This window comes from Drosophila willistoni, unplaced genomic scaffold (assembly GCF_018902025.1).
Source record: "Drosophila willistoni isolate 14030-0811.24 unplaced genomic scaffold, UCI_dwil_1.1 Seg531, whole genome shotgun sequence".
NCBI classification, from domain to species: Eukaryota; Metazoa; Arthropoda; class Insecta; order Diptera; family Drosophilidae; genus Drosophila; species Drosophila willistoni.
Genome location: NW_025814459.1, coordinates 2906570 through 2932677, shown reverse-complemented (window position 1 = coordinate 2932677; position 26108 = coordinate 2906570). Strand labels below are relative to the sequence as shown.

At 37.4% G+C, this 26108-nt stretch overlaps 1 protein-coding gene across 1 annotated transcript in view; it reads left to right on the top strand.

Annotated features, from left to right (window-relative positions):
* The window catches only part of LOC111519666 (nicalin-1), a 102176-nt gene that overhangs the window by 56800 nt on the left and 19268 nt on the right, over positions 1-26108 (top strand). Inside the window, exon 4 of the mRNA XM_023181480.2 lies at positions 17265-17450. Within this exon, the coding sequence (XP_023037248.2) occupies positions 17265-17450 (186 nt within the window). The remainder of the gene's footprint in view (positions 1-17264; positions 17451-26108) is intronic.

The following is a 26108-nucleotide window of genomic DNA, read 5'->3' as shown; positions in this document are numbered from 1 at the left end:
AAAATAAGATCTAACAATTTTCTATTAGAATTTAAGACAGGATTGACTTGAGATAAAGATAAGCCCAGAAGGCCATTATGTTTACTTTAACCGACAAACTTAATCTCCTGGGTATTAGAAATTAGAAAGCTATCAGAAACCCACCGCCTACAAGAGAAATCAATCAAAATTTTGTGGAAAAAACCGATGCATCAGCAATGTCAGGTTTTATCCGCGTCTCCGTAAAAGCTTAAATGTTATGATCAAAAGAAAGACTACCTACATAGAGATTAGGAAGTTTGGATTTCAGTTCTCTAACGTTTTGGGAACCCAGCTTAGGGAACGAAAATAGTTTCTCGACACACTAGCAGTTGCTGATGTGACAGAAATAGTGTTAGTTGTTGTTGGCAGGCGAATCGTTTGCCGATTTTTCTTCTTTTTACAGTATATTCATTCCTTCACTATTATACGCTTCATCCAAAAATCTTCTCGGCATATAATGTGAAAGATATTGGTAGAACCACTAATTTTTAAGGACGAAATGTCCCGAGAATAAGAAAACTACAATTGGCATTGTTTTTAAGAGATCATTCATAAAAAAAACGTTCACTCGTTGCAGAGGACGGACGTGTTTTTTTGCGCTTATCAACTTTATTTTTTTTCGCGACTAAATACTTTTCTACAACTTTTAAATTCATTATCGCCTTAATTAATAATAATTCCAGCATCCGAATTTTATTTTCATTTCGCGAATTCTTGCTGTCGCTTTTGTGTTTTTGTTTAAATTTAAATAAAATCAAAACTTACAACAATACTTGCATTAGAGGTGTTGTTGCTTTGTTTATCTCTTTTGCTTTTGTGTCTTTACCGTTTTAACTCTTGCGTACAAATTGTTGTTGCATGTGTTCAATTTGACGCGCTCTCCCGCTCTTTCCTATTCTTGTTTGATTTGCGCTCTCGTCTTTTGCCTACCCGCGACTCTGTAATACGTGTTTTTGTTTTTGTGCATTCTTGCCCTTTTAATTCTTTAGTTGTGAAGGCTTCAGCAATTGATATCGTTTAAGAGCCCGGTTGTGAATGCTATTAGTAAGGAATTACCGGTATTACCTGGGAATGATCTCTTAAAAACGATGCCTATTGTAGTGTCCGATGCGTCGGGGCAATTACCCATTCACCCATATTTCCACCACGGTCGCAAAGGCCATGAGTGTCCTGGGTTTCATTAAAAGATGGTCAAAAGAATTTGATGACCCCTATACAACTAAAGTTCTTTTTACTTCGCTTGTCCGTCCTATTTTAGAGTATGGATCTTGCATTTGGTCACCTCAATATGAGTCGCACCAGATTAGACTTGAATCCGTTCAAAAGCAGTTGTTGCTATTTGCTCTTCGTGGCTTAAGCTGGGATCGCAATGTTAATTTGCCTTCGTATTCTAGTAGACTTCTCTTGATTACCCTTCCTTCCCTAACTAACCGTAAATTATGCTTGGTGTTATTTTTATGCACAAGCTCCTAATTGGTGATATCGACTCGCCTGAGTTATTAGCTCAGGTAAATCTGTCGGTACCATGTAGACGGAGTAGACATCTTTTGACACCTTTATCCCTTAGTCGTTGTTCTTCTAACTAAGCCATGCATGAACCTTTTAGGGTCCTCTGCTCTGATTACAACCTTATATTCCCTGTAATCGGCTCAGAGTTTTCTATTAATATGCTTCAAACATCTATCCTATCCCATTTAGTTAATAGATAGCTATAGTATTATTTGTTTGTCTGTTTTTTCTATTGTGTGATTGTCCACGCGATTCGTGCCGTGCGTTATACCGCTGCACCTCTCGGCCGGTCGGGTGGAAGGTGGGCAACTTTTGCTTGGGCTCGCGTATAACAGCCTTTGTCCTGGTGTCGTAGGGGCCACTTGAACGTACTGCGCGTAGTATCGTCAACGTCGGCTATTCCCAGGTGATACCGGTAATTCCTTACTACTCGCATTCACCACCGGGCTCTTGAACGATATCAATCGCTGTACATTAGGAGTGGATGGTGCATGAGACCGGTTGGGGACGATAAGAGACGCTGGCGGATCTTCAGATTCAGAAATACCTCAAGGACTGGTCATTTTACGTTTCGGAGACTCATTTATAAACGATAAGCTTCTGAACTGAGTCTCCACCGCACTAATCTCCGCTTGGAGGTTGTTAAAACAAAGTGTCAAAGCTACAAAACGCTTTATATCCGTCACATATGATTGCTATGACACAGAACAAATACAGATAGCACATAAGGCCAACAACACATTACGAAGTATTTTCAACACGACAAAAAGAAAGATTGATACAATGGACAAGAGTAGTATATAAAATACCGTGCAACGGGACCAATGAAGAAAACTCTGATAAAATGTATATAGGGACAACCAAATCGAGGCTAAAAACTAGACTATCACAACATAGATCTGACTATAAACTTCGTCAACACTCCAATGTACAAAAACGGCACTTATGGCACACTGTGCTGCCAGTGGACATTCCCCAAATTTTGACGAAGTAAACATAATAGACCAAGAACAACATTGCAACAAACGTTACAATTTGGAGATGCTGCACATAATAAATACCCCGACAAATAAAAGACTTAATTATAAGGTAGATACAGACAACTGCGCGCATTTATACAGGCATTTATTAGGGACAAGTCAGTGTGTAGCTACACGTCACAGTGTGCGGACGTGTAAAAATAAGAAGGTGTTCCTTGTTGTTAAATTAATGTTAAAGATAATCACAATTAAATGTTTTCTATAGTTGCCCTGAAGACGACCACCGATGAGTGGTTTTTATTTTTGTTTTTATTCACCTAACAAATCATACCACTAACAATTAAAAGGTCCCAAAAATCAACAATTAAAATAAAATAAAATATGCGTATAAGAATATACCAGTTTTGGCACAAGGGTTAATGTGCAGATTAAGCCTTCACAACTAAAGAGTAAAAAGAATGCACAAGAATACACAAATGATAATCACAAACACAATAACATGTATCATTTAGTCGCGGGTAGGAAAAAGACGAGAGAGCAGAAATAGGAAAGAGCATGCAACAACAATTTGTACGGAAGAGCGCGAGAGTTAGTTATAACGGTAAAATCTAAGGCACACAAGCAAGAGAAATAAGCAAAACAACAACACCGCTAATGCAAGTTTTGTTGTTAGTTTTAATTTATGTAGAAATTGTTCAAGTTTTTTTTTTGCAAAAGCACAAAAACGAGTGTAAGAAATCGCGAAATAAAAATAAAACTCGGATGAAAAATTTTAATTAAACCAATAGTAAGCTTATAAGTTATTTATAATACACATTTTGTAAAAAGAATCTATATTTTTAAACCCTTGCATTTTGGTCAGAAGTGTGCAACGCATAGAAGGAAGCTTTTCCGTACCATATAAAGTATATATATGCAGGGGTGGTCAAAAGTATTTACACAATGAACTTGTTTTGCAACTTTTATTTTTAAAGTTATTTTGTTGTTGTTGTAAGTAAATTACAACAAGAAAACATTCTAAGCTTAGAATGTGGAAGGATGTTTTCTTGTTGTAATTTAATTACAACAACAACAAAATAACTTTAAAAATAAAAGTTGCAAAAAGTTCATTGTGTAAATACTTTTGACCACCCCTGTATATATATATATATTCGTGATCCGCACAACGAGACGAGTTCAAAAAGCCATGTCCGTCTGTCCGTCCGTCTGGATCAGCGCAAACTCCTCCTAGACCGTAAGAGCTACAGAGCTGAAATTTTGCATCTAGGCTTGTATATAGTGCAGGTTGTATATCTCGGGTTCAGCCGGATCGGACCACTATATCACATAGCTTCCATACAAACGGCAAAGTCACGACCAGTGACTCGGAGAGATCGGGTGACTATATCATATAGCTCCCAAAGGAACGATCGGTCGAAAACAGTGACTTTTGTCAATAACTATGTTATTTTCTATGCTAAGATTGTAGGCCGTGTAAAACGTTTTTCCACTTTGATGGCTATGAGTAATGAAAGAGTAACAAAAAAAAAATTGCAAGGGCATACAAACTTTGACGCGGTCGAAGTTTGCCCCGGCCCTCTGATTATACCATACACCCATAGTATGAAATGGTCTATTAAAGTCCCCAAAATGTATGTTACAGGCAGAAGAAAGCTTCTCCGACCCCATAAAGTATATATATTCTTGATCAGGATCAACAACCGAGTCGATCTAGCCATGTCCGTCTGTCCGTCCGTCCGTCCGTCTGTCCGTCCGTCCGTCCGTCTGTCCGTCCGTCTGTCCGTCTGTCCGTATGAACACCTAGATCTCGGAGACTGTAAGAGCTAGAGCCAACAAATTTGGTATGTAGACTCGTGTAGTATGTTGAGTGATCAAGTTTATTTCAAATTTTTGCCACGCCCCTTTCCGACCCGCAATTAAAAAAAAAGCGTTTATCTCAAAAACTAGAAACAGCTAGAGACACCATATTTGGTATGTATATTCGCTTAGTTAATGCACACATTTTGTTTGTATAAAGATTTTGCCACGCCCTTTTCCGCCCACGTAATTTGAAAAACTTGATTATCTCCCGTATTTTTTTACCTTATGCAATCAAATTTGGCACACTTAAATTTTGCGTTTTATGGCCTGTCATAAAACTCGAGACACACAAATTTTTGTGTACGTCGACTCGTAAAAGTGACCTTTTTCTCTGCCCAGTCTCTGCCGTTGATACTCTGGCTCTCAAGTTAAATTTCCGTGGCCACCCTTGGTTTAGGGTTCCACGCTTTACCTTATAGCCTACTGGGAACTGCTGAAATATGAGTCCTCTTTAGAATCGCTGCAGCAAACTTCGTCGTATCACCAATAGACTGGTGTCAGTCGATTGTCTTTTCCTTAACATAGAGGCATCCCAGGCTTTTTGGATGTTGCTGCGCAGTGTATCCGCCTGGCTGCTGGCATTTTCATTTGTAGGTTCGTGTGCCTTATCGAACATTAAAATAAACGCTTCTTCGTTTAAGGATTACATTGCCCATTTCCATAATTTTAAATGTGGTATTCACACCGGCAAGTTCATGATCGAGAACAGTATTCTTTTTCGCCTGGTGTTTTTTCTTCTGCCCTACTTCACTGGAAATTCATCAACTATGTTCGTATAGTCGTTTAAGTGTACTCTGCGGGCAATATAGCAGCTGTATACTTGTATATCCGTTGCATTTTGCTTTGCATCTGCAGTGCGTTCCAGTTTGTTCCAGATACATTGGTTGTTGGCCGTAGCTCCAGATTGCTGCCTCCTTGTTGTGAATTTAGACCCCGCAGCTTTATAGTCCATCATTGGAATTTTTTTTTTTTTTTAACGTTTAATATATATTTGTTGAATCTACTCTTAAATTAGAGCCTAACAACAAGTTTGAGATATTTTTCTTAGTCTAGTACTTATTGCAGGCGGCCCTAATCACTTGTTATTGGGTTGGTCTGTCATTTCTTTTAAGACGAGTTCTATTATTAGTTCGCGTAAGGCAATTGGCAAGAACATTTGGGTGTGCATCCAGTTTCGCAGAATACTTTAGTTGTTACTCAACACTAAAGGGGAAATGCAAGTACCAGCAATGTCGATATTATACAAAGAGCGCAGTCGAAGATTTTAAGATCAATCACCGATGATCTTAATATACCTAGCGTAAAATCTGAAATAGGTGAGTACCTGTGATTGATCTTAAAATCTTCGACTGCGCCCTTTGTATAATATCGACATTGCTGGTACTTGCATTTCCCCATAGTACGGCTCCGTAAGTCCAGATGGGTTTCAGTACGGAGTTTTATAGGAGGACTTTATACTCCAGACGTAGAGGGGACGAGCATTGATGATCCAATGTAGGCTACTCGCTTTCAGTTTAAGCTGTGACTTTTTTGCTTCGATGTGCTTGCGCCAAGTTAGTCTTCTGTGTAGGTGGATGCCAAGGTAAGTGACATCCACGGGTTGAGGAACTGGTACGTTGTTTAGCTTTAGAGCTGGACAGTTTCTTCTGTTAAGCGTAAATGTAACATGTTTGCATTTCTGCTCGTTGACCCGGATACGCCAGGTTGCTAGCCATTCCCCTACCACCTTGAGGTGTTCCTCTAATTTTGCAGAGGCTTGTATTAAGCATTTGGATCTGCTGAGGATTGCCGTGTCATCGGCAAAAGTGGACGTTGTAAGTCCTAAACTCGTTGGTAAGTCTGCAGTGTACAGCAGGTAGAGCAATGGGCCGAGTACACTGCTTTGCGGTACACCAGCTTTGATTTCAAAATCAGCCGAGACGGAGCCATTACATCTTACAGCGAATTTCCTATTGTAAAGGTAAGATTCCATGAGTTTGTGGGTGTACTGTGGCAGTTTTTGCCGGATGGCTCCGATATAATGGCAACGTCTACGCCAATATCCTTGACCGTTTGAGTCAAAAGCACCTGCACCTTAACCAGCAATCGTTAAGGTCAAGTTGTAAAAACTTAGTATGGACATTAGGGGTGTTCTTAGTTTCAAAAATTCGAAATTCACCAAGTGCCGGGCATTTTTTTTCTTTTGAGTCCAAAAAAAATATCAAACAAATTTGGGGCCGATCGGATAATGTTTAATGGGCGCGGAACTCACCTAAAGTTTTTAGTGTGTTGCGCCCATATAAGTGTACATAGCACCATAAAAATATCGCAAGAGTGAGCGAGATGGCATGCTATGAAATGCTATGAAATGTTAGTACCTTGTTAACACTATAGATGTTATTGTACAAAAAGAAAAGAAAAATAGAAACAAATGTTTCTTAATTAGTGGTTTTAACATAAATTTGTATTATTATCAATGGCTAGATCACTTTTTTTTACAGTGGGTTATTTTTTCATAAGCTTCAACAACTTGAAGCAATGATTGTTTTTCTTCCTCGTTGTTTGCGAGAACTCTGTTGTACTCCTGCATAAATTTGACTCCTCTTTCGGCCATATCGTTTACCTCAAGAAGATCACGGCAGTATGTTAAACCTTCCTCAAATTCAAATGTTTGCTTTTAGTTCGATGGGTACAGTACAAGTACCAGTTTGTGGTAGCTTAGCTTTCTCAAAAAAATCCTTTGTTTTTGATGACACAAAGTCAGATAAGGAGTATTTTTGGAAGTCTACCAAATTAGAGTAATGTTTACTATTTTTCATTTGAACATTCGGGTTCTTTGAGTTAAGATTGCTAACCTTACGAATTTTTTCTTCGTAGGAGACATTGGAATCAAAAAACGCCAGAGCTATTAAGTCTTCGGCAAGGTACCATAAATGATTGCTTATTTTTTTCAATAGTATAGACGACGCTTCCGCGTCAGTACTTGCATATTATAAACAATTTTTTAAATGGTTCAGATCATGGAAACGAGCTTGAATAGCGTTTGTACACTTAAACCATGCTTTAATGTTTTTTTTTGACTAACAAAATGCAAACATCGCGCAAACCATTTTCTTTCTTTTTTACATATGGTGGCGGTAGGGTGAGATTATTGGACTGCAACCAGACTTTGTTTACAATAAAACTGCTGCTCCTGTATTTGCAGCCGAGGTGTCATAGGACAAGCCATTGACTTGATCAACTACGTATATTCCTGTTAAAAACTGTCTCAGCAATATTTTTGCTAGTTGAAGATTCCACTTTTTGGGCACCTGGGAACTTCGAACCATTGTAGCTAACTAGCACTGCAATGCGCTCAAACTACCACATTGTAATAAAATCTAGTCAGTGATAATAATACAAATTTAAGATAAAACCATTAATTAACAAACATTTGTTTCTTCTTTTCTTTTTGTAAAATAACATCAATAGTGTTAACAAGGTACTAACATTTCATAGCATTTCATAGCATGCAATCTCGCTCACTCTTGCGATATTTTTATGGTGCTATGTATGCTTATATGGGCGCATCACACTAAAAACTTTAGGTGAGTTCCGCGCCCAATAAACATTATCCGATCGGCCCCAAATTTTTTTGAGATTTTTCTTAGACTAAAAGGAACAACAAAATATTCATATTTTTTTCCCCCATACAACTAAGAACACGCCTATTGGACATGGATTTCACCTGGTGTCTCGCGCATAGGATGCAGTTTGATGGCTGGCTACTATTTTTGGATTTGTGGTCCTTTCCGCCGTAGTTGAAGCAGCAACTTGGTGCATGATATGGCAAAAATCTAGGCATTTTAATCATATTCTTGGCATGGTCTTGGCAAGCACACGGCAGTTTGCTCACCCTGCAATTCGCACCCAGAATTGCACTTGACCATTATGGCATCTGGCCTATTGTTTTGCTTCCAATTTTTTCCACTTTTGCCCCTTGGTTGTAGGCTGGCTCTTTTCCCCTTCTTTGTCTGTATTGAGTCTTTAGCAGCTCTTTCTGTGCCATTACTGTCTTTTGCGCATGGCATGCATTTAACCGTTTCGAGAGGCTGTTAGCTTCTATTGTCAAGGCAGCCTGCATACGAATACTAATATGCCGCACCGGAGTCGACTTTGTGTGAGGGACCTTGCTCATTTTACATTGTAAAAATCATAGTTTCTAAGCCTATACAGCGATGTAAAAAGCATTTGATAAAGAATTTCTCAATTTTTAAAATGAATGTTTTCAAAAGTGCCAAACACAAATTTTTAGGAGTTTTTCTTAGGTTAATTTGAAAATTTGGTATTGATGGCTGATTTTTATTAAAATAATTATCAATATTTACATCAATATATAATAAACTCAACGTTTCGGAATTGTAAATTCTATTTTCTAAATCCTTTCTTGATCGAACGTCATGTCTCAGCGATACAAGAAGAGACTTTCAGCATGTATTAGTGTATTTGAACTTTTTGTAGTCCTTGTTACATTCGCTCCTTCGGATAGATCTTAAATTGGTTTGAAAGTATTTCCTCCTATTTCTCCTTCCTCACTCCCAGGTCCATTAATAAGGAAACGCCTTACTTAGTGGAAACTAAGTTTGGTCGACTGGCGATCAGCACAGCTTTCGTAATCGTTCGCCTTTGTCCTCTCTTGTTCCTTCGGATACCTTGAAGGAAGTGCTTCCGAAAGATATTTTGTGATTAAGGTGTATTGGATGCTGAATCATCATAATCATCAACGCTCTCGAGGAATACGGACGTGTTTTTAAGCTCCCGCGTTTTTAACTGATTTTATATTTTTTTATTTTGTTTTATCGGCATCGCGATCGCAATTTATATTATATTAAATGTATGTTTTGCCGGCTCGAGGTCAAATTTTCTTTTGTGAATAAAACAAAATAATAATATTTTGTGTTGTTCTTTTCCGATATATTTCGACCACTCATCGGTGGTCGTCTTCAGGGCAACTATAAAAAACATTTAATTGTGATTAACTTTAACATAACATAATATAACAACAAGAAACACCTACTTATTTTTACACGTCCGCACACTGTGACGTGGAGCTACACACTGACTTGTCCCTAATAAATGCCTGTATAAATGCGCGCAGTTGTCTGTATCTACCTTATAATTAAGTCTTATATTTGTCGGTGTATTTATTATGTGCAGCATCTCCAAAGTATAACGTTTGTTGTAATGTTGTTCTTGGTCTATTATGTTTACTTCGTCAAAATTTGGGGAATGTCCACTGGCAGCACAGTGGGCCATAAGTGCTGTTTTTTGTATATTGGAGTGTTGCCGAAGTTTATAGTCAGATCTATGTTGTGATAGTCTAGTTTTTAGCCTCGATTTGGTTGTCCCTATATACATTTTATCACAGCTTTCTTCGTTTGTCCCGTTGCACGGTATTTTATATACTACGTTACTCTTGTCCATTGTATCAATCTTGCTTTTTGTCCTGTTGAATATACTCCGTAGCGTGTTGTTGGGTTTATGTGCTATCTGTATTTGTTCTTTGTCATAGCAATCCGAGTTTGCCAATCTTTCCGACAGTTGTGGAACATATGTGACAGACATAAAGCGTTTTGTCGAAACCTCTTTATTGGTTTTCTTATTGTTGGATTTTAGTAAAGTCCTTATGGTGTAGTTTGGAAAGTCATTAGCCTTTAAAATTCGTCGTATTTCTTTCTTCGTTTCTTCGTGAAAAATTGGGTCCGATATGTTGAGCATCCGTTGTATACAACCTCTTGCTGTATTCATTATCATCGACTTCGGATGTTTGGAGTTGAAGTTGATGATTCGTCCTGATGATGTTGGCTTTTTGTACCATTTTAATTTTAGCTCGTTTCCTCGTCTGTGTATTGATGCGTCTAGATATGTCAATTTGTTGTCATTTTCTAACTCTATTGTAAACTTTATGTTTCTGTCAAATGAATTTAGGTTGTCAAGTGTGTTTTGGATCTCGTCTTCTTTAATTATGGCAAAAAGGTCATCTACATATTTCGTCATAACTCTAGGTGGTCGCTGTAGTGTTCTCATCATTTTGTCTAAGAGTTCTTCCATAATTATATCGGCTATTATTGGTGATGCTGGTGAGCCCATAGGCATTCCTTTTAGTTGTGTGTATATCTTGTCCTTGTATTTAAAATATCTGTTCTCTTGTATACAAAAACGTACTATTTCCATGAATGTTGATTTTGGAATGTTAGTGTGCGCTTTTATTTTTATCCACTTTTCCCTAATATTGTCAAGTGCCAATTCTATCGGAATACTTGGAAAAAGGGAGACTACGTCAAATGATATCAATCGTTCATCATCGCAAATATATGTGTCATTAATCCTTGTCTTAAATTCTGAGGCGTTCTTTACGTTGTATGTTGAGTCTGCTGTTATATTTTTTAATATGTTGATTATGTATTTACATAGTCCGTATGATGGAGAACCAATTGATGAGCAGATTGGTCTCAATGGCGTACCTTCTTTATGAATTTTAGGTAATCCATATATTCTTGGTGGAATTGATGTGTTTGTTATAAGCTTATTTCGTTCGGTCCGTGAAATAAGTTCTTGTTTGTATAATTTTTCCACCAATTCGTTGTTTCTGGTCTGTAGTCTTGTGGTCGGGTCCTTCCTTAAAGTTCTATATGTATTTAAATCGTTAAGTATATTATCCATTTTATTGTCATACTCAGTCTTATCCATTGCAACTGTCTTATTCCCTTTATCAGAAGTTAAAATTAATATGTCGTCATTCTGTTTAAGAAATTTCCTTGTTTGCTCCACTGTGTCAAGTATTGCACGATCAGCTGCGTCTTCTTTGTTAGATGTTTTGTGGTCTTTTATTAATAAAGAGAATTTTGTGCGTGCTTCCTCTTGTTTCTCTTTGTCTTTTAGAGTCTGTACTAGCTCCTCTCCGTCTGCTATGTATTTAAAGAGAGGGAATTTTCTCTTCTCCACTGGGATTGCGAACTTAGGGCCTTTCGCCAGTAACGCTTTTACGTCGGTCGGAAATTCTATATTCGTCTTATTTACAAACCAATCGTCTGTGTTGTTGTTGTTCTTGTTCAAGAGAACGCTGTTCCGTTGTTTTCGTAGTCTCTCATATTTAGATTCGTGATGTCTCTTCAAAGTTGTTGATAATTTTTCGGCTATCGTGCTCTCACTCTTCATGAATGTTTTAAAATCATTTCCGTCCAGCTGTTCTTGTAACTTTTTTGTTGCTTTTTCCTTCTCTTTGTTTTGTCTGGCTAGTATGTTATGTTTATGTTTTATTAATAAGCTTAATATCTTCGTGTTAAAATTATGAGTATGTCTTTCTAATATTTTGTTAATGTCCGAATATGTGTCAGTATCTTTTGTGAAAATCCTATCGTATTTTGAGTTATTGCTAATAAATTTTGGGACTAATTTTGATTTCCTACATTTTAAGAGAAATTTTATGCTAGACTTAAGTTTTACTGATTTTTTTGTTGTTGATTGGTACTTGTTAATCTCCGTCTTATATTTGTTATAGTTGGACTTAATTTCTGCATAAGCCATGGTGTTGGAATATGCTTTCGGCGTGCCTTCCGTTCTCTCTTAGACAAAATGATGAGAACACTACAGCGACCACCTAGAGTTATGACGAAATATGTAGATGACCTTTTTGCCATAATTAAAGAAGACGAGATCCAAAACACACTTGACAACCTAAATTCATTTGACAGAAACATAAAGTTTACAATAAAGTTAGAAAATGACAACAAATTGACATATCTAGACGCATCAATACACAGACGAGGAAACGAGCTAAAATTAAAATGGTACAAAAAGCCAACATCATCAGGACGAATCATCAACTTCAACTCCAAACATCCGAAGTCGATGATAATGAATACAGCAAGAGGTTGTATACAACGGATGCTCAACATATCGGACCCAATTTTTCACGAAGAAACGAAGAAAGAAATACGACGAATTTTAAAGGCTAATGACTTTCCAAACTACACCATAAGGACTTTACTAGAATCCAACAATAAGAAAACCAATAAAGAGGTTTCGACAAAACGCTTTATGTCTGTCACATATGTTCCACAACTGTCGGAAAGATTGGCAAACTCGGATTGCTATGACAAAGAACAAATACAGATAGCACATAAACCCAACAACACGCTACGGAGTATATTCAACAGGACAAAAAGCAAGATTGATACAATGGACAAGAGTAACGTAGTATATAAAATACCGTGCAACGGGACAAACGAAGAAAGCTGTGATAAAATGTATATAGGGACAACCAAATCGAGGCTAAAAACTAGACTATCACAACATAGATCTGATTATAAACTTCGGCAACACTCCAATATACAAAAAACAGCACTTATGGCCCACTGTGCTGCCAGTGGACATTCCCCAAATTTTGACGAAGTAAACATAATAGACCAAGAACAACATTACAACAAACGTTATACTTTGGAGATGCTGCACATAATAAATACACCGACAAATATAAGACTTAATTATAAGGTAGATACAGACAACTGCGCGCATTTATACAGGCATTTATTAGGGACAAGTCAGTGTGTAGCTCCACGTCACAGTGTGCGGACGTGTAAAAATAAGTAGGTGTTTCTTGTTGTTATATTATGTTATGTTAAAGTTAATCACAATTAAATGTTTTTTATAGTTGCCCTGAAGACGACCACCGATGAGTGGTCGAAATATATCGGAAAAGAACAACACAAAATATTATTATTTTGTTTTATTCACAAAAGAAAATTTGACCTCGAACCGGCAAAACATACATTTAACAATAAAAGGTCGCAAAAAATCAACAATTTATATTATATTATTAAATCTAACTTGCACCATACCTCTTGTTCCGTTTTTGTGTGTTCGTGTTAATTTGTTGGTTTTTTTCTTTTCTTCCTCTCTCTCCCACCTTAATCTTATTTTTGCTCTCTTGTGAATCACAAGCAACGCTCATTCGTTGATGTCTTGCAATTTCTTTGAGTTCTTTTGCAGTGTTTTTGGTATTGTGATTTCTAGCTAATATCTTTTTGGAAATTGGAAAAAGCTCCAATTACAGCACCAAAGTAAATTGGGCGGCATAGATAACACGGAAAAGTGTGCAAATAAGGAAAGCAGATTAGGGAGGGAATTATACCCACTTGCGGGTAGCTATACGGATACGGAGATTTTTGTACCAAAAACCATGAATTTGAAGATCAACAGCCGATTCGATCGAGCAATGTCCGTCTGTCTGTCCCTATGAACACGCAGATTTCAGTGACTATAAGAGCTAGAGTCACTAAATTTTTTTATGTAGACTAGTACCTCTCAAAGGCTATACTAGCTATATCAAGTTGTTTTCAACAGGTTGAAGGCTCAATATTTTGGAAGTTGCCTAGAGCAAAGGACTTTTTTGGAAATGGGAAAAGCTCTAATAAAAGCACAAATACTATGTAATATAATACTATATTATATAGATACTATTTTTGCATTCATGGTAAAGCGTGCAAATAAGAAAAGCAGATTAAGTATCCAAAGCGGTAGCTAACCCATTTTGCTAAAAAGAAAAGTAGAAACACAGGTACTGAGGACACTTTCCGTATGAAAATATATGCTTTGATTAGCTGTATGAATGATAGAAAAATTATAGTCGAATGAATCCATTCGAATTTATTTTAAAAAAATGATTGACAACTACACAATGAAATTAATGAGTGTAAATGTAAGTACATACTTGTCAAATCTCGAAAAAATATGTAACTCTGTTTAATGAGAGGCAATGAACTAATAACATTCGAATTGTCTTATTTTTATTGGGACGTTTTAAAACAACAACGAATATCAAAAATGTTAAAAAAATAATGGAGAAATGAGGGCTATTAGATTTTGAATGCATTCTACTGTGCGAATTTTACTGTAGACTACCTTACGAAAGCACTCGTTTTGCCATGATATACTGTTGCTACCCTATTGTTTACCGTCAACTAAAAATTTTAACAGTTAAAATAAGTTTAAATTAAAAAAAAGAGACGCCAACTTAGTGAGTTTTTTTAAAGCCAAAAACTTTTTGTTCCATTTTCAGCTCGTTGGCTTGGTTCAGTTATGGTTCTTTTAGCAAAAGCGCCCTGTGTTTAATTTTTTCAATAGCGTTTTCGTAAAATAATAAATTTTATATAAAAACAACCATTTTTAGCGATCGAAGTTTATTTCAGCAATGTTTTATTTTACCTCATTGTCGCAACAATATTATCCAAATGTTGGAGGAAAGGCTGGGAGATTTTAAAACTGACAAACGACATTTCTGTGACACCCTACATTTGCTTTGTTTTGGCTTTAGATTGTTATCAATTTCTGTGATACTACATACAATTTTTAAATACTAAATACTAAACTCAGAATAGGAATTCGAATCACAGCAAGTTATTGTCTTACTTTCTAACTCATTCAATTCCTTTTGTTTCATCTGAATGTTGTGGGACTCAGTTCAACGTCATCACACTCATTCACTTGAAGTCAATTTTTAAAGTCAATCAATTCATTCATTTGGTGTTGAATATTGTTAACTCAAATTGATTTTTCTATCATTCACGCAGCTGTCTAGTTTGGATCAAGTGATTTTTTGTTTAAGACTAGCAAAAAGCATTCAAAAGTAATTGTCGAATTTCATGGCCGATGGAATCGTTTGCCCGCTTTAAGTGTCTATATTACTAATAGTGATGCTGATATTGGCAAACGTTATGATCATTTTGGAGATTTCTTTCCGAAAATAACTGAATTTGAAGATTGAATTTTTATGAATGAATATGTTTATGTTCATAAAACTCTAACTAGTCCCAAACCCGCACAAACAAGGGAAAGCAGGGAAGGTTAAACTTGAGTCTTTATTCTTATGGCTAAAAAATTAAACATTATCCTGCAGAGTCATTAGCAGATTATCAACAGAATTAACCGCTGTATTGTTTTCTGGGAAGCTGCATAAGCTAAGAAAGGAAAACCTCCCATGGAAAGTAGTTTAAGCCGCTTCTCTTAGAGATCAACTGCACGCCAAACGGGATAAGTACATTCCAGTTTTTCTAAATCGAGAACAATTGTAGCCCCACTTATTTCTACATAGAAATAATGGTAAATAATACATGGTAACATTACCACCCGAATAGCAAGAATAACTCAACTACCAATAGTCATACAAGACCTTACAAGATAGATCACGCCACCGGGTAAAAAGCAGTTTTCTAAATATAAGCATAGAATTAAATGAAGGTTGCCGTGCGTTTTAATATCAATTTATGTACACACCCCTATCACCTCGCCCATACCAGAAGAAATTGGCACCCGCCAAGTAGTGGTATTTTATTTCTATCCATCCGCCCCTCTACGAACAGTATACAAAGCAAATATAAATCTATTTCAGACACCAATACAGAATCTTGCACGGCATACAATTCAAACATAGTTATACTACGACAGCTCTAGGATGTACAGCACCTCGCCCAACAAGTAGAAACTGGTATCAATTGGTGGTTAAGGATATGACACCAATTACTATTAAGGCGATAAGCTTTAATACAGGAATGTCGAATGCGATCCGCATTCCGATAATCCGGAATCCATGCCATACAAGTTCTGCATTCATTAAGAACACGAAAGTCGAGTTTTTCAAATAATGTCACGATGAGGTGACTTTAGGTCACCTTGGAACCTCGGAGCCATTCGCAATGAGCCCAGACTAAGCCCGCCGGCAAATCTGGTTATCAATTTAAGTGCCAGTGATACTACTCCTTAAGCTTCTACCCTTCTATCCAGTGTTACTACTGTGCTTAGTCTTGCTTTTATTGTATTAGAGCGAGCGACGCATACCCGGTGCCCTTTAAAATCAGGTGACTGACGGCTCCGGCGCAAGTCCATCTAGTCCCGAAGACCGGGACGGGCGAATATGGGACGTCATTAAGCTTGTCCACAAGACCCAAAACATCGCCACTAGGAGGAATCATTACGACTTGAGGCACCAAAGTTCAATTCCAGCAAAATTGTTTAAGTGCAGGATGTGCACGACCTTTACCAAACATAACATCATCTTCACTGACCTTGTTAATCATAAGTAATATTAAAAACTGTATCGTAGCCGCACTCATAGCCCCCGTTAGGTAAATTAAAAGCACAGTTTAGGAAGACCAGAGAAGACCCCAAGGATCGTGTTTTACACATTGCCCGGCAGGATGGGAACGTGAGCACATAACCCGAGATTTGCAACGAACAACACCCCGAGCCAGATCAGCCAAACGAGACATTTCGCTTTTCTATATTGAGTTCGCCACTGACTGGACCCCTGGGTACAAGCTAAAGGACGCACCGATGGGGTGTCATGGGGGTTAGCAGAGACTTGTGTGGGTGTGGGTGGTCGACACCGTTTCTATAATGGTATTTATGTTCTCCATCTCATTATCAAGCGCATTCCCTTCCAAGACTTCTTTTGATACCTTAAATTTTCTGTACGTTGATCTCTGGGGTGACGCATTTTGAAATCACAGGATACACAGTATGCCTCCACTAATCCAGTAATCTCGCCGTATCATGCGGCCCGTATTCCGACATGTAACTCTTCCAACTTTCGATATTGGAACAACTTCCGAGATACAAGTTCTGCATACTTTACCCAGCCTTACCCTTGAGACCCTCTCATCCTTCCACCTTAAAATTTTGCCGCCACTAAGTCCTCCCGTTTTATCAAAGGTTGGAAAGAAATTAATCGTATGTATACGCATATAATACACATAACACGAATAATACACGTATTTTCCTCTAGAAAACCATTACTAATTCATTTACTTTTTACATTTTTTACTAGACATTATAATTTATCTTTATTGTTGCCAATTAAAAAATTATACTTTTTTGTAGGATTACCCGTTGAATGCCGATGCAGCTGTGCTTATGATACTAATGGAGATATTTAGTAAATTACATTCTGTTACTAGGATGACACCGAAATACAGCATCGCGTTTCTTCTGTCTGATTCAGGATTGCTGCTAAACTTCCAGGGGGCAAAAAAATGGCTAGAAATAGAGGAAAGTTTGACACTACAGGTAACTGAATATATTTTCTATTAACCGATTATATTATTTTCATCAAGTACAATCAACAAAATCTTAAGGTTTTTGTAAACATTCAAAATTCGGCAGAAAAAAAACTAGTATGATAATATACTAAATTAGCATAGCTCATTTTTAACGTTTCAAACAGAAATTTAGACGTCTCCTTTATACTTTGTTTATAGTTTTTTACAGAAAAGTAATTATTCAAAAATTAAATTTATTATATAAGATTTGAGGAAGTTACTGTAGGGAGTAAAAATTATAACCTTTAGTCCGAACTATAAAAAACTAAGAAATTGATTACGACCTGGAAGCTCATGTAGTTTCCATAAGAGCGATCGGTCAAAAACAGTGACTTTTATTAGTAACTTCGTTACTTTTGACACGATTTCCCGAAAAATTTGTCAGTTTAATATCTTCATTATTTTATTCAACACAATCATAAAAAATCTTTAGCGACTTCTGGGACACGGCCATTTGTATTTTTTGCATTATAAAATTATATTGCCCTACTATCAAATACATGCCATCGGTAATGGTTTCTGCTTATTTGAAAATCGGTACCCGTGATTCTCAAAAATAAGTGAATTTCTGGCACAAATATTTTATTTGGTCGCATTCAGAAATTGCCAAAGAACTTATAGAGATTTATCCCGGAGTCGATTAAGCCATGTCCGGCTGTCCGTGTAAAGAACTTTTCCTAGACTATACGAGCTACAGCCACCAAAAATGTTATATAGCCTCGTGTAGGACGTGTACGGTGAACCGCGGTATAGACTAAGTCTTTACAACAAAAGAGAAACTCCGTATAAAAATTAAGAAAATCACACCGAATATAAACAAAAACAAAAACACGTACTACTGAGTCGCGAGAGAACGAAAACGCAATCAAAAAGATATGGGAAAGAGCGGCAGAGCTCGTCAAATTGCACAACAATTTGTACGCAAGAGCGCCATTTGCATGTTTACAAAAATTTATTTCATTATACAATTTAAGTAGTATACAACTTAATTTAAGCAAATCCTCTTTTGCTTTAATGCTGCGTCCCTGCTATTCATGCAACGTCTTAAAGTCAGCTGATCGATCAAAGGCCACGGTATATTTTATTAAATATATGGTTGCTCTTGTTAATATGTTTTTTGTGCGTTAATTTGTGTCGTCCAATTGTAGAGAAATATCACCCATCGTGTCCGTCTATTCTGGTTAATAACTAGTTTTGTGCGCTATTGTGCACAAAAGTATTCATGTGTTATTTCAGCGCAAACTGTATAAAAACTATTTCTAATCCTCGTTTGCTTAGGAAATTGGCGGCCGTGTGCGCATTCCTTTTTTGCAGATTGAGTTCTCTTATGAAAAGTTGCTCATTATTTACCCTGAGAATAGTCGAAGCGCCGAAGCTGTTTTGAGCTGGATTGTGTTTGAGCTAAGGACATACAATATAAACACGGAGAAAAGGGATGAAATAAATACTATAGTTAGGAGCTTTTACATACACATTCAAAAGTATTTGGCGAATTGCGGCAAAAAATTTGTCTTCGTTTAAAAAAAAAAACAACAAATGGCTTTTGTCCAAGATGGTTGTTAAAGTTGAAATACCATTATCATGTAAGAGTTTAACATCAAAATCAGTTGGACGCCCACCAATTGAATAAAGTAATGCTGAACCTCGTCAGAAGAGAAAACTAGCATCCGATTTGGCTGACAGTCAAGGTCACAATAAATCTCCTTTACTGCATGCTGCTGCTTTTTCGGACGAAAAGTCGAGTCTTTAGAATTCCTGCTTGAAAATTCATAAACAAAAAGGCAATACAACAACTTTTGTGAGCTCAGCAATAGCAAATGGTGTAATCTTCTCCCAGCTTACAACAAAGTGTAGGCATTTAGATATTACTGTAACCGAAACAGTTGCACAAGTACCGTTGCAAAGCCTTTTGGATCACACTTATTGTCGCATAATTCAAATGCAAGGAGATATATTTGAGCGCTTTGGAAATAATTTAAATATAACTTATTGCAAGCTATGAGTTTGACGGAACAAAGCACATACAAACAAAACTTTGCTGGCAGCGATCTATCTAGCCACGTGTGTCCGTCCGTATGAATAACTAAATATCAGAGAGCTACTGCCACCAAATTTGGTATGTAGACTCGTGTAGCATTATTATTTTAATTTTTGGCAAAGCCCAAAAAAAACGATCTACTTAATAAAGTTAAAGTCATTAAATTTGGTATGAAGAGTTGTTTACCCTCTACTGCTTGACCAAAGAAAGAATAAAGAAAAACCAGAGGGCCGGGGCTAACTTCGACCGCGTCAAAGTTTGTATACCCTTGCAACTTTTTTGGTAACTTTTTCCTTACCTATAGCCATCAAAGTGGAAAAACGTTTAAGCTAAAAGGGCTAATGTGTCCGAAAGAACGGCCTACAATCTTAGCATAGGAAATAACGAAGATATTGATCAAAGTCACTGTTTTCCATCCATCGTTCCTATGGGAGCTATATGATTTAGTAACCCGATCCTTATTAAATTTGGCACAGTCATTAACAGATATATTAAACTAACAAATGTTTAATTTGAAGGCAATCGCGTCAAAAGTTACGAAGTTATTGACAAAAGTCACTGTTTACGAAATATCATTCCTATGGGAGCTATATGATATAGTCACCCGATCTTGATCAAATTTTGCATAGTCGTTTATATGTGTAATTTACTTAACAATATTAAATTTCATACTAATAGCTCAGAAAAAAAAACGAAGTTATTAAGAAAAGTCACTGTTCGTGACTTTGCCATTTATATGGGAGCTATATGATATAGTGATCCGATCCGGCTGAATCCAAGTATACAACGCCTGCAGTATATACAAGCCTACATGCAAAATTTCAGCTCTGTAGCTCCAACGGTCTAGGAGGAGTTTGCGTTGATCCAGACGGACGGACGGACGGACGGACATGGCGATTTGAACTCGTCTCGTCGTGCTGATCAAGAATATATATACTTTATATGATTGGAGATGCTTCCTTCTATGCGTTGCACACTTTTGAACAAAATTAATATACCCTTTTTGCAAGGGTATAAAAATTGTGTAAATATGTGTTTATTTAGGTAAAGATAACATATTGTCTGAACGTTGACGCGTACAATGCTAGTTGACGTAAATAAATAAATAAATAAATAAATAAAAAAATGCGAAGTACGTTCAAGTGTCCCGCCCAAGCAGAGAGCTGTACACCTCCCGCCCAAGTAGAGAGCTGCACACCTCCCGCCCGACCGACCGTGGGGACGGCACGCTAGAGTTTTTCACAAGAGAAAGAGAGGCTTCTGTTCTGATTACGGGATATAGAAGATTGTAATCAGAACATAGGACTCGAAAAGGTTCATACAAAGAATAGTTAGAAGTACAGGGTTTTAAGGATAGTGGAATACAATTTCTAGTAGGTCTACGGGGTACAGATAGGTTTAACTGGTTTAATAGCTCAATCTATTTTTTATAAAGAGTTTGTGAATAAAGATGGCACCAAGCATTACTCTACGACTAATTAAAGAAGGAAGATTGATTAAAAGAAGCCTACTGGATTATGATGCAAAAATGACATTGCTATCCCAATTTAGACCCCGAAGAGCAAAAAGCAGAAATTGCTTTTGAACAGATTTAATTTTACTTTGGTGCGTCTCATATTGAGGTGACCATATGCAAGATCCGTACTCTAAGATAGGACGGATTAAAGAAGTATACAGAATTTTGGTTGTGTACGGATCGTCAAACTCTTTTGACCATCGTTTCACAAACCCAAGAACATTCATAGCTTTACTAACTGTAGCAGAAATATGAGGATTAAAAGTTAATTTATGGTCCATAAGAACACCTAAGTCATTGATAATATCTAACCGCTCTAACGCAGTGTCGTTAGTATAATAAGTTGCTAAGCATGGAGTGCAAAAGACATAACTTTGCATTTAGAGCCGTTGAGGTTTAATAGGTTGGTTTTACACCAACTTTGAGGATCATTAAGATCGGATTGAAGCAGGCAAGATGGCGATTTTAAACTGAGCTAAAGTTAAACATCATCCGCACACGAGAATGTGACACTACCAATGGAAGATCATTTATAAAAAGAGTGAATAGCAATGCACCCGAATGACTACCCTGAGGTACTCGAGAGGTCACTTGGATGGTCTTAGAAAACCAGAGTGTGATTAACAGATTCAAAGGCCTTGCTGAAGTCAGTATAAATGACGTCAGTTTGCACGGCAGTCTTGAATCCTTTGATCGAGTGCGATGTAAATTCTTATAGGTTAGTAGTTGTCGATCTACGTTTTTAAACCCGTTTTTAAACATATCCGCAATCTAACATTGACAAACCCGTTTTTAAACATATCGGCAATTTAACATTGACAAATTTATAAAATTGCTTAGGATTTTTGAAATATTTTATACCATGTTGATTATACGTTCTTCAAGTTACATAACTCACGTGAGAACCAAGGAGGTCTATCATACCATTCTTGGATCACACGCGGGACACAAACATCTAAGATTGAACCAAGAGTTTTATAGAAGACAGAAATTGCAGAGTCCATATCCGTGCAGGTATACAGATATGACCAATTGTTAGTTAACAAAAGTTTTTTAAGTTTAGCAAAGTTTGTCTTGCGAAAACATCGGGTTGGAGGCTTCGAGTTAGTATAACGAGACATAACCCCAAAAGGAAGGTCAATGGTTACATCCAAAGTTGGACGAAAGTTGTCTTCAGGGACAACTAAGGGATCGGTCCTGGAAACATCGCAGTTGGAAAAATCCAACACATACCAGATCTAGTGATCTGTTACGACTATTCCGGACAGGATTTATTTGAGTTAGGGACAACTCAAGCAGACCATCTATGAAACAATGTGACAAGGAGGTCAATAGTAATAAAGAATCATATAAAAGGGTCCAGGCAATCTCAGGTAAATTAAAATCTCCCAGAACAATGAGCAAGTCTTTGTCTGACAGATATGAGGAAACAAGTTTAATAGCTCCCAAATGGTGAATGTAAGCTGCCAAGTTGGACTGTGGTGGAATATACGAACAAGTAATATAGGCAGAAAAGGAATTTAAAGAAATTTTAACACAAACAAATTCAATCTCCTGATTGGAGGACTGGACAATTTCAGACGATAACGCTGAATCAACAGCGATCAAAACACCACCACCAATACGCATAGTCCGATCATGTCTATATATTAAATATTTTGAGTGAAAAATTGAAGCATCGGCAATATCAGGTTTCAGCCAAGTTTCAGTAAGTTCAAGAATATGAAAGTTAAAAGTTAACCTATCTACGTAGAGTCTAGAGAGTTTAGACTTTAGTCCCCGTGCTTTCTGATAGACCAGAGTTAGGGACGAAATTAGTTTTTTGACTTGCCAACAGGTGCAGACGAGCCGGAAGGAACGTTATTCACAGAGGCAGGTAGCAGGTTAATCGGAGGCCGATTCTTCTTTTTTATTGTATACTCTTTTACAATAAGGTGTTCCGGCCAAAAATCTTTATGACATATTTGGGCAAAAAGATCTGGAGAGAAATTTGGGCAGGAGGAAGGATGTGTGTGTGAGTTAGGGCAGTGTGGCCAGTTCTCAAACACGTGAGTATGTTGCATTCCGATCTATGTTGGGAGGATGTCGTACGGGTTCCTTGTGTAGGTTGCATTTTTTGTACCAACTATGGTCAAACATATCCCAGTCAGCACATTCGATCTCTTTCAATATGTTTCAAATATTTCGCCACATATCTAGTGGCGCACCAGGTATGACTGTGGTACATGGGGAACGTGCATCAAGTTTGGCAGCTACATCTGCGAGATAGTTTCCTTTAATGTCCATATGCCCTGGGATCCAGAGAAGTTTTATTTTTTTGGAGTGTCGGATGCAAAGATGGCGTATTTCCGTCACTATGCAGTTTTGATTGTAGGAGTTTTTACACCAAATAACGTGGATAGGCTATCGCTGCAGATGGCAAACTTCCCCCGTACTTTAGTGGCGTATTGGATTGATTTTAGTACAGCAACTGCTTCCGCTGTGAAGATTGAAAAGTGTGAGGGCAGTAGTCCGCAGGAGATAGTCAATCCGTTACAATCGACGACTGAGAAACTAGTGGAAGTGGCGTACAATTGGTGGTATATGGCCTTGTTAGTGATGCTCTTTTGGAAAGAGTGTAGCGTTAAATTGATGGAGTCTACAGGCACCTTGTTCCAACGGTATGGGGTTTCCAGCTGGTGTCTTTTGTAAAAACTGACGCATCTGCGAATTGATGATAAGACTTTGTGTCTTTTGTGGTGTTTAGCGGCTGTCAGGAAATCATTATGAATAATTGGGTTGGTTGTGCACAGTATTTTTGGGATCAGTTGAGCAACTCTCGTAGGCACTTCTGGAAGACCCGCTTCGGCAAGTAGACATTTAGTTGGTGTTGTAGGAAATGCTCCGATGCTCCGTCTCACAGCTGTGTGATACGGTGGCAAAATTATTTTTAAGTTGGAGTGGGCGCACCACCCATAAATTGGCAGTCCATACTAACTTTAAGATAGGATAACTTTAAGGCCCTTGTTACATGTATGAGCGAGGTAGGATGGATATGAGATTTTAGGGATGTCAGGAATTTTAAGGGGTTTGTCTAAGTTAATTCTAAGTAAGTAAATAAGTTGATTGTCAAAGGTTAGGTCAAGAATTTTTAATGCTGTTACTTGAGGTATTTCTAAATTATTTACAAATAGTGCTGGAAATGAACAAAGTTTTCTTCTGCAAATATGTTGGCTAATAGCTGCGCCCTTGCGGAGCCCCAATCTGCTCGCTTTATATGATGCGGCCTTCGGATAATTTCCACCGAGGCGGCTTTGAGGCACTTGCGATTGGCAAGAAATGAGATGACCAGGTTGACTTCAATCGGTTGCTTTATTTTCTTAACCTAAAACTATAGTACAATTGTCGGCGGGCACAGAAGGTGCAACCGCATCGACGGAGATTAATTTCAAGAGTAGTTCAAGTACAGCAAACCACGCTGTCTTTTACAAAATTCAACGTTCTGGAAATTTCCATAGAAGAAATTAAAAAGAAAAGAATTGAAGTAACGGATCTCCAAGTTTGTCACTTCAAAGTAACTTGCGCTGTTCTTGGTCTCTCTCTCTCTTCGTTGGTTTTCTCTTTTTAGCAAAGAGAGTCTGGCTTCAGTTGCAGCTTAAACAAAATGTGAAATAATTTACATTTTTCCAGGGCTAAAGTAGCTCCTGAGGACTTTCCCCATTGTTTGATGTCTGTAAGTATGATTTAAAATGTATTGAAGAAGGAATTGAAGTCCTTACATTTATTAAATATAATAGCGTCGTCAGCGTAAACTGAAAGCTCGATATTTCTGTGTCGTAAGACAATATTGTTTAAGGATTCAAAGGCAAGTCCCGTCATGAATGCCTTTACAAGATTGAAGATTTTCGGACCTACCCCCCAGCGAGAAAGTTGATCGAGAACAGTGCGCCAAAATGAAGACATGATTTTTCGAAGAAAGTGCATCAAAAGTGGTTTGATGAGGGGAAATGAGTTTATTTTTGGTGACAAACCACATAATACGTCTGGCTAGTATTTTTTCTAAAGTTTTGCTCAAACATGGTAGTAGAGATATGGGCCGGAAGGAAGACAATTCGTTGGGAGGTTTATTGGGTTTTAAGATTGGTAAGATGGTGGCAGTTTTCCAAACATGAGGATATTTTCCAGTACTAAACATTAAATTGAATAATTCTAATGCTTTGTTTTTGCTAAAATTGGGTAAATACGGTCGAAACCGGGGGTTTTTCATTTTGCGTGCTGAAGTGCTAGCTCCAGTTCTTTATAAGTTAAATTAGAATCTAAATCAGTACTGTCTGGAGAGATGTGGGAGGGCTGATAAGATAGTGAAACAGTTCTGTATTTACATGATTTGAAATCGGAAGAAAAGTTGTTGTCCATAGAGTAGGAGAACCACATACGACCGAAGGAATTTCCAATCTCAGCTGAGGTATTTAAGTCTATGTTGTTTTGGTCTTTGATTGCTTTTAGAGGGTCTGGAAAATGGCCGATTAATTTATTGATATCTGTCCATATTTTTTTTGTTGTGAAACGGGGGTTAATGTTAGCGGTGAAGTTGTGCAAGGCAACTCGTTTAGAAATTTTAGCTTCCCGTTTAAACAAGGCTCTGGCTTTTTTATATGCGATTAAATTTTCTATCGTTTGGAAACTTTTCAAATTGTGCCAGAGAGACTGCTTTTGGTTTCTTAAATCATTCAGTTGGGAGTTGAGCCATATGGGTTTACTGCTGTATTTTTTTGGACGGGTTTGCGGGATGGCTACATGGGCAGTTCTGATGGCCTTAGTTATTCTAGCTGTGGTGAGATTAACGTCACTGGAGGGCGTGAAGGAAAATAGTTTAATGCATTCTGATTAAAAAAATAATCTCAATTCGCATAATCTGTTAGAAATTTTACATTAGGAATACATTTTTCGGCTTTATTGGTCTGAAAGACCAATTTTATTGGAAAACGATCACTCCCGTGTAAGTTTTTGTTGATTTACCTATTGCAAAAGGGGGAGTAAAGGTGAGGAGATCATTGTTAGATCAATATGCGTTAATGTGTTGTGGGTAGAGA